This window comes from Embiotoca jacksoni, unplaced genomic scaffold, assembly GCF_022577435.1.
Source record: "Embiotoca jacksoni isolate LCO1_2020_lvr unplaced genomic scaffold, fEmbJac1.0.p SCAF_3, whole genome shotgun sequence".
Classification (NCBI taxonomy): domain Eukaryota; kingdom Metazoa; phylum Chordata; class Actinopteri; family Embiotocidae; genus Embiotoca; species Embiotoca jacksoni.
The window spans coordinates 10,493,531-10,503,088 of NW_027185381.1; the positions used below are offsets into that span (position 1 = coordinate 10,493,531).

At 38.9% G+C, this 9,558-nt stretch overlaps 2 protein-coding genes across 4 annotated transcripts; both read right to left on the reverse strand.

Annotated features, from left to right (window-relative positions):
* Positions 1-12: 12 nt before the first annotated feature.
* On the reverse strand, positions 13-3,618 carry bpgm (2,3-bisphosphoglycerate mutase). 3 transcript variants are annotated; one of them, XM_069163100.1, is made up of 3 exons: positions 3,513-3,618; positions 2,402-3,025; positions 13-1,920 (listed from the first exon to the last, which is right to left on the reverse strand). In XM_069163100.1, exons 2-3 carry the CDS (start codon positions 3,000-3,002, stop codon positions 1,745-1,747), a joined length of 777 nt encoding a protein of 258 aa, XP_069019201.1. In that variant the 5' UTR covers positions 3,003-3,025; positions 3,513-3,618; the 3' UTR covers positions 13-1,744. The 3 variants fall into 3 exon arrangements, with proteins under 3 accessions (XP_069019201.1, XP_069019203.1, XP_069019202.1); XM_069163102.1 differs by lacking the exon at positions 3,513-3,618 and adding an exon at positions 3,132-3,312; XM_069163101.1 differs by lacking the exon at positions 3,513-3,618 and adding an exon at positions 3,128-3,311.
* A 530-nt stretch (positions 3,619-4,148) lies between these two features.
* LOC138206450 (troponin I, slow skeletal muscle-like) lies at positions 4,149-7,186 on the reverse strand. The gene is made up of 5 exons (XM_069163172.1): positions 7,127-7,186; positions 6,869-7,000; positions 6,175-6,264; positions 5,854-6,027; positions 4,149-5,468 (listed from the first exon to the last, which is right to left on the reverse strand). The coding sequence occupies exons 2-5, from the start codon at positions 6,977-6,979 to the stop codon at positions 5,382-5,384; spliced, it is 462 nt and encodes a 153-aa protein (XP_069019273.1). The 5' UTR covers positions 6,980-7,000; positions 7,127-7,186; the 3' UTR covers positions 4,149-5,381.
* Positions 7,187-9,558: the final 2,372 nt, after the last annotated feature.

The window sequence follows — 9,558 nt, forward strand, 5'->3', positions numbered from 1 at the left end:
CAGAAAGAATGATCATTGTTTAGGAAAGTCTGAATTCCCTTTTATTTTACATTACATTACATTTCATTTAGCTGACGCTTTTATCCAAAGCGACTTACAATAAGTGCATTTCAACCATGAGGGTACAAAACCCAGAACAACAAGAATCAAGAAAATACAATTTCTTCAAGAAAGCCAAACTACAAAGTTCTATAAGTAAGTGCCATTTTAAGCGTTACTAAAGTTCTCCTATTCAAGGTAAAGTCGGAAGAGGTGTGTTTTTAGTTTGCGGCGGTTATTTTGTCATGCAAATCCAAAGGTGAGAACAGCAGGGAATACATTAATTAATCATACATGAAATTATAAACATATCAGTGTTATCTACCCTTTAATGTCTGCAAATGCATCTTCTTAATTTGTCCCTTTCACCTGTTGACCTAACAAATCAGTGTACAAAATAACAGTGGCAGACAAACAACATACTGTGCTTCACATCTACACACAACAGACGTCATACAACAACATAAAACATAGTTTAGTAGCGTGTTCAACAAACAGAAAAGCATGTCAAGATCTGCTATTAAACATAACTTGGAGACCGTTTGTAACATTTTCCTCCATGTTTTTGACATTAAATAAGCACCATCAGGCATGTTTGAGAATAATTTAGAACTAAAAAAAAAAAAAATCAATGAACAAAATAGTGCTTATATTTGACACTTAAATGCATATATATATATGTAAATATATATACATAAAATAATGGCAAGTACCATTCACATTTGTTGGATTTAATTAATAAGGGGATATGTTTCAAAGAAATCCTCATAAAATTCCCCCAAAAGTGCAAAGCATCAACCAGTTATCATACCAATGTATTCATGGTTGTAAGCCACAGTGTTTTAATGTACACTTAATGTTAATATACTGTAAAACCCTCACAGAAAAACAGATTCAGCTGTCTCACTTACTGAGTAGGCCATTTTAAAGTATGAGTGACTCATATGCATGATATTTTCGTGGCTTCACATATTTACAGCAATTCTGTGACTCAATTTACCCAATTGTTGGAATGAACAGCCTGGCTATCAAATTGTACGAGGTAATGTTTGTTTGGTAACGGAGTGCTTTTACTCTAAAATATAGACTTGTTTGATCCTCTACTTATAAAAAGCTTCTTTTTTTTCTTAAGTAACTGAAATAACACTAAAGGCACATGTTTAAAATCGAAGGGAATATTCCTAAAGCTGAACAATGTAACAGAAAAGCACACTTTGGACAGAAAGGATACACGTTTCAAGATTATTCAGCTTCACATTACCACAAATCTGCAAGGCAGAGTCACTGAGCAAATAAATAAATAGTTACCACACAGGCAGAAGCCAAGGTTGATTCATTTAGAAATAAGGTATAGACCAAAGGCTTCCTTGTGTTACACAAAATAATTCAGCACAGTGCCGACACATTTTCAGTACAACTTTTTTTTTATCTTCCCCAGTGGAACCGGTCTGACCTGACACACACATCCAGGTCAGGCCCACTATCACACATACAATAACTTGAGTGCAAGATGCTAACCTATTCTTTAAATCTAACTAACAACAATCTGTTCTTGTTATTGTCTACTGTTAGATAATTGGCTATTTCAGTCTGCTGAAGAGTTGGGCCTTCACCATACCTGATAAAAAAAAATGGTTTTTTTTAAAGTGCACACAGCCAACAGGAGCAGAGCTAATGTTAAGTCTTGCAGACAGTTTAAATGTGTTCAAGTTGATGGTTTGGCTTTTCCCTGGTCCTCCACCTTTTTAATGGCTGCCTCAATCTTTGCCTGGTCTCCCAGCAGCTGTCGAGGTTTCAAGGGCCTGAGGTTTTCATCCAGCTCAAGCAGCACGGGTACCCCAGTGGGTAAAGTCACACTGGCAATATCCGCATCCGATATACCTGTTGGAAGAAATTGTAATATTAAAATCATGCTATGCAGTCTCTCCACAACCAGAATCTTTCATTTTGAATAAGTGCAACGTAACGACATTAATGAGTTTCTTATTAGAAATATCAGTTTCTTCCAGCCTGTATGTATCCTGTGCTTCACATTATTATCTACAGTAACAGTCAATATGTGTTAAGCTGCTGAGTGGTCTGTGGCACATGGAGCCCCCAAAGCTTACGAGTGTGATAAAAGGTCAGCATGGATTTCATGGCCGCAGCCAAATGTAACATAAACTCTCTGGCCTTTTTGCATAAGTTCAGCCTTCCATTTCTGGAACTGAAATATGCCCCTCCCAATTCAATGACACTGATGACTAGAAACGGTAGCCTGTAGAGGGGGCAGCTGCTGATTTCAACTGAATGCATTCAGCCCACAAAGACAAAAGCTCAGAGAGCACCGTTTATAACAGCCTGGGTCAGTTCGGTGTCGTACCTTCCAGGTGCTTCAGCAGGGCCCTGCAGCTGTTTCCATGAGCAGAAATGAGCACAGTCCTGCCTTTCCTTATCTCTGGGACCACCGTGCTGTCCCAGTATGGCAGCAGCCTGTCAAGCACCTCCTTCAGGCTCTCAGCTCGGGGAAGGTTCTCCACCGGCACGTCACACATGGTGTACCTGCGGTCATTGTAGACTTCCAAGTAGTAAGGGTGGGACTCGTTAATCGGGGGTGGAGTGATGTCATAGCTCCTTCTCCACAACTTCACTTTTTCCTCTCCATGTTGTAGAGCCATCTCTGCCCTGTTGAGTCCAATCAGGGAACCGTAGTGGCGTTCATTGAGCCTCCAGGACTTGATGACGGGGACCCACTCCTGACCCATAGCCTCCAGCACCAGCCATGCGGTCTGGATGGAGCGGCTGAGTATGGAGGTGAACACCAAGTCAAACTTGTCGTCCCGCTCCCTCAGAAGCCTGCCGCACGCCCGAGCTTCCTCCACCCCGTCCTCGCTCAGCTTCTTGTCGACCCAACTGCAGAACCGGTTCTCTTTGTTCCAGGTGCCCTCGCCATGCCTCAGCAGAAAGAGTTTGTACTTGGACATCTGAAGCACTTCGCAGCAGAAACCTGTACATATTCAACAGAAAGTGACATAAAAGTGTGATGATGATGATGATGATGATGATGATAGAGGAAGTGGAAAATATTACAAAAATGTAAACAGACTACCAGCAATCTCCAGTTTACAGTGTGTGCAGCTTCACTTGGTCACAGAGTGAAACCAGGAGCAGGGACTTGTTGGAGGCAGTCCCAGCAAAAGGTTAAGGGGTTATCTTAAAAAAGGGACCGGCTGGAGGCTGTTAGATAAACTATCCTTATTAATAGGCTCGACACAAAATAACAGGTGAGAATACTTTAACCACCATGTGCACATATTTTATTGGATGCTGCTGGAAAGCTCCTTAGCTAACCTGTGAGGATGGGTGAACGTGACCGGACGGTGCCTTTAACGGCCACTCAGACCGAGATAAAGATAGGACGAAAAGAAAGAATTAAAAGACACATGACAACCTCTTCCGGAAATGACTAGGATGTAGTGAAAATATCGCCTTACCCCCGTATGGGCTTTTGAATCCGGCCCAAATGGAGCTGCTTCAATGTTGACAGGAATCTGCAGGCGCACGCACACAGCAACGTCCACTCTTCCCCCGCAACGGTAATGATTGACATTCCGGACTCCCAATCCGAGTGCTTGATATCACATTATGGGCGGTACCTTTGGCGAGTGTTATGCCCATATTAGGAGTAGAAGTAGCGGTCAAACACGCTCACACACCGTGGAGGGAGGAGGAGGAGGAGGAGGAGCGGAACAGGAAGTGTCGACCAGACCGATGACTTTTTGAACTGTGGGCTTCATGCTGTTTGTTAGAGAAGTAACGCTGAGAGAGGACACTGAAACAATTCAGGTGTGGAGAAAAATGACAAAATCATGACTATGGTGAAATTTCTAAACAGCAAAAAGTATCGTTTAACTACTGTTGACTTTTTAACAGTTTAAATATATATATATATATATATATATATATATATATATATATATATATATATATATATATATATATATATATATGTTGGTAGGGTACAGTATGGATTACAGGGGTTGTGCTCTTTATGTTGTTGAAAACCTGCTTTCATCATTGCTGCGTCTTTTCACATGTACACACTTTATCAGTCAAAAACAACATACAGATTTTTTTTTTTTTTTTTTTTACATTTATTCTCTTCAGATTTAACATAACCAAACCTTGACCAAATATCAAGTCTCAACCCCAAAGTGTAATTGTTCAGCCTGAGGGGAACAGCTTAACCCCAAATGGCAAGAGAGGTCATTTCTGAACAACTTTCTCCCCTCATGGAGGCCACTATGCTTGAACTCCCATCAAACAGCAGCACATGTGTGCATTTTATGTGAAACGTAGGCAACTGAGAAATTGTTTATGGATAAAACCAGGTATCATGTGTCTGCTTTAGATTACACGATAACTACTTGACAAGTTAAATTTTAAAATATCCGATATTGTTATGTAACTGTTGATCAGTACAAAATTCGAACAATTTAAACTGCATTGGTTGACGTTTTTCCCCATTTTCTAACATTTTAAACATCAAGCAACTAATCTGTTGATTGGGATAATAATCGATAATTTAATTGATAGTGAAAATATTTCTTATTTGAAGCCTGACGCCAGAGACGGTATAGCAAACTCACATTCATGATGATATACATCAGATGTACTTCAGTGCTGTAAGGAGAGCTAAAGTATTCTGAACAATGTGGAATAGCTGCATTTTATTATTTGATACACAAATCATAACACTGCTTTGCTCATAATGTCTAAGTTTAATACCACATTCATTTTTAAGGATGCTCACCTCTAGAAGTGACTCCATGAACAGCTGACCTCTACAGTAGCTGCCCCTGGAATGTGTATTCATTCTCTTTATCAATCCACACTAACAAAGGAGGATACGCTTTTTAAGTCAATATGGGCAAAGTACATATGATGGCGATAAGGATTCATTGCTATAAGGCCATCTGCGTTTCCTGTGAGTACTGAGTGACTTCTTGTATATAAAAGACATCAGAAATCAAGGCAATATTGCTGAAATGACATTGACAACCAACAGTGGTGCTGTATATTCATGCATATGTAAAATGCTACAATCTACAAGAGCGATGAAGTGCTCTAATATCATAAATACATATGTTTTTATAATGCATGATGCAAATAAACAATATGTATTCATAGAGTATTATCCTATGTTCACGCTTGCCAGTTATACAAACACTTGAAACATAAACTGTGCTGGAATTTGCACTTAAACTGGTCTTCATTTCCCTCTCATTGTAAAGTGAACATGATTCACTGGTTCCATCTGATTTAGAGCAGCAAACATCTTCACAGAGATATTCACTTCACATCTACTGCCCAGCATCAAAAAGCTTCTTCCTGCCCTCCATACCAGACATGGCATCCACGTTCTTACGCCAGTCAGTCACTTCCTCTTTCTGTGGGGGGATAGCACAGAACATTTGAATCAGTTTACTGCGACTAAAACACAAGTACTTGAGATCATTTTGGGCTGGGGGAAGATGGGGATACATACAGTACTTCTTAACATCAAATTGGTATAAGAATTAATTTGCGTCACTAAATATTAGTGACCCACACGCTATTGAACTGTGTCCTGAGGAGGATTTCACCAGTTCAGGTTTAACACGGTTTAATTTTAGGCAGAATCTGAACTTGTTTTAGTTAACATGCCAGAAATTTACATCATTTGTCGTAAAAGTGTTCCCTATACTTGCTCGTACTGGTGACTCCCAAGTAAGAGTGAATTAAATTGAACTGACACCACTCACAGTGATATGTTAATACACCTGCTGCTCTTACCTTCTCTTCCTCTTTCTTCACAGTCTTGAGGTTGGCCTTGAAGTCCACAGATTCTTTGACCTTACAGCCCAGCAGAGCTCCCAGCATGGCGTCAGCTGACACCCTCACCCTCCTCAGGGCCGGTCTCTTCATCTTGCCTTTCAGCTCGAAGATCTTTTGAGACAGGTCCTGTATCTTTTTCCAACACAAATAACAAACCCATCCTTAACATTACCTTCCAATTTTAAATTACCAATGAATGTTGGGTGCATTTGTGTCCCATAAAGCTGCTTAAAATAAAAAAGGATAGAGCTCAGATGGTAATTTTCAAATATGACTTACCTCCCGGTCATTTTTTGTCACTTTAGCAGCAATATCATAGCGGTCTTCATCAACCACATCAATTTTCTGGTGTAGCTCTTTGCAAAGAGTCTGTGGACAGAAACCTTTAAAATATAAGACTCCTTGAAATGTGAACTGTAACTGGTCGCGGTCATTTCATAGAAACTCTGACATGGCGAGAAACAATATTAGGAGACAGTGAAACGTGTATGTGCAGATATTTGTTTATAAAATATACAGAAATATTAATCTATAAAAATACATGTGGCATGTTTTATTTGTATTATTCACATGTTGATTGAAGGGCTTTACTGTGAATAGATTTTATTGGAAGCATTTTTTTAAAGGTCCCTTAAAACCTGCGCATAATCAGTAATTTCTGACAAACTGCGACATTGTTGTTGGAAAGAGACATTGCTATTGAAGTTTGCTCTTGAAGTCAATGCTTTGAGCACAGCGAGCTAAATTGCAGTCACCTTGATTATGCAGCAGAAGTTTCAGTGACAGATCTCGAAAAACCTCTGTAAATAAACCAAAACTAGTTGCTGCGACCAGATATGACACGAAGTAGGTGGGAAAAAGTGGCGTTTGGGTGTTTAGACAGTTATGTGATTTTTATGTTGACTTTGTTTATTTGTCTGCCACAACCAAAAACCTGCTTTTGTAACTTAAAATACTTTCGTGATAAATGTACCTGTAGGTCCTGCAATGACAGGCCAGACATTTTGAGCCCTGGCACTTTCTCAGCAAGGGTCCTCTCTCGTTCATCTTTTCTCAATTGCTTTTCACTCTCCAGCATCGCCATGGCCTTCTTTATGAGTTTGGTCTGGCACACACACAGAATTATACCCCAGTCAAGCACATAATGTGTAGCTTACAGCAAACTAAAGAAAAATAGATTCCTGTGCAAGGTTTTTGCGGCATTACCATCACACTGTGAGACATAAAATACCTTCAAGAAGAGTCTGCGAGATGCAGAAATTTTTGGCTTTGCTTTCTGAAAAAGATGACAGAGTACATGTCACTTAGATTTCTGCCAAATCATTTCAAATATATAAGACTATGCAACAAATTCAGTAATGTTAGTTCGATTCTGTAGGCTTTTATTTCGTGTTGAATAAAGTGACAGATGCAGTCTAAACACTGGCAAACCTTTTTGCCTTACTAACATTTAACTGAACAAACTCAAAGCCATGTTGTTGTTGTTTTTTTTATCATATCATATTATCATAGTTTATTCTGATACTATTTCAAGTTTTTAAATCCTCTGTCTTGAAAATTTGAAATTCGTGGCACATATAATTCTGCTATTTGGATTATGAAGTCAGTCAGTTCCATAAAAAAAATCAAGATATATGAGCAGAGTTAAAGTGCTGGAAACCTCCAAGAAAACTGCCAGAGTGCCTAGTTTTAAGTCCCATGGCAGACATCAAAATTTAAACTTTCAACTCACCCGAGGCCTATCCATTTAGGAAGGAAGTGTCCATAATGCAAGAAGATAGAGAAAAGATGCATTGTGTTACGTTATTGAATCTCACATATTGAATGTGAATTTTGGTGTGATGAAACTTCATGAGTACTTACGCTTCAGACATGGTTTCAGTTCTGTGTTGTCCTTCTTAAATCTGTAAATAGAACAAACGAAAGAAAAAGAAAATGTGCACCAATCTCAGCTCATTTACTGTGAACAGGATAAAACAAAAGAAACAAAACTAACCATCCGTTTTCATCAGATTTGTTTTGAAAGCTAATAGTATGCCGTTGGTTGTACAGTAGAAACATAGCAGAGGACACACACAATGTATGACATTGTTGAAAGGTCAAGACTGTGACTAAAACAATACTTTCTAAAACAAAGCCAAAAAAATATAATTATCTGACAAGTAAAACAGTCACACATAAAGGAGGTCCGGTCTTGTAAAAGTAAAAAACATTAATCAAATCTACACTGTTGTGTTCATAGCTTCAACTTGGACGTCTGTTGAAGATCAGAGGAAACCAGCAGATCTCAAACCTGGAAAAAAGAATCTCCTTCTTGACTCGCATGTAAGGAGCGTAACATAAGTACTGTTTTAAAGGAACATTTTCAGCCCTGCTTTTTTTCAATACTTATGAATGCAGTTGAGACACAATTTCTACCAGGAATATTGTTATAAAAAGCCTTGATTTGCTCTATCATCTCTTCATGCTCTATTATTTCAAAATAAAGTCCTTACCTTACACAGAAAGTGACAAATACTCACAGGCGTCTTTTTCTGAGACGAGAAGGGATGAAAGAGGGCAGATATATAGATTCCAGCGCTCATGTGAGTGGCTTACTAAAATAGACCCCTGTCCTCGCCATTCTTGCACAGCGTCTCTCGTATCCCACATGGATGAGGTGTGAAAATTCTTACTCGGACTGTCCACCTTCTGATGCTTTCTTAGTGTCTCTGTCTCCTTGCTTATGAGGAGAGGGTGAAGTCTGAATGTTATACGTGTTTAATTACAGCTGGTCCCATATACAGTCCAAAGTGATTATTGGATTACACAATGGCGAAAAACAAAGGCAGAATTGTTGTCTTTTTAATGAGAGACTACTGCTGCAGAGTCCATAAACCAAATATAAATATAACATACTGCCTCTGCAATAGCTTCAACAAAGACATCATACTATTTAATTTTTATATTTAATAACCAATGCATTTTGAATGCGTGGCCAATTACATGGCATTTTATCACAATAGATTACACATTAGTGGTTGCTTATTTAGGAGTAACAATGGTGACAATATTTGTCCACAGTCAACATAAGACACTGAGGTAGCTCACAACTTTGTGATGATTGGAAATAATTATGCTGCCATCATAAGGCTGCAGAAGAGAACTGCTGCAAACAGTTCTTACGCCAGTCAGTAACCTCGTTCTTCTGTTGCTAACAGAACATGTCATGGACAAACAGCCCAGATAAAACAGATAATTTGAATAAAAGTAGCCGTTACTCCTTTTCTTTACCTTTTCTTCCTCCCTCTTCACTGTTTTGAGGTGGGGCTTGAAGTCGAAGGACTCTTTGTGTTTGGAGGCCAGCAGGACGCTCAGCATGGCGTCAGCTGACATCTTCACTCTCTTTAGGTTAGGCTTCTTGAATTTACTCTGAATCTCAGTGATCTTCATATTCATGTGTTCAATCTGTCCGGGGGATCATCTTATAGAAAGGATTGTTGTTGTCATTCAGCCAGTGTTTTAGCCTCACAGCTATTCACGTATTAACAAACACAATGAAGAGGGAAGCTTGCAGGTTTCTTAAATTCCTCCTTCACAAGTTCACGTGTCCACTTCAAAATTAATTTATGAACATTGGGATTTACAAATTTGAATACTTGTAATTATTCTTAGAATTTTTTG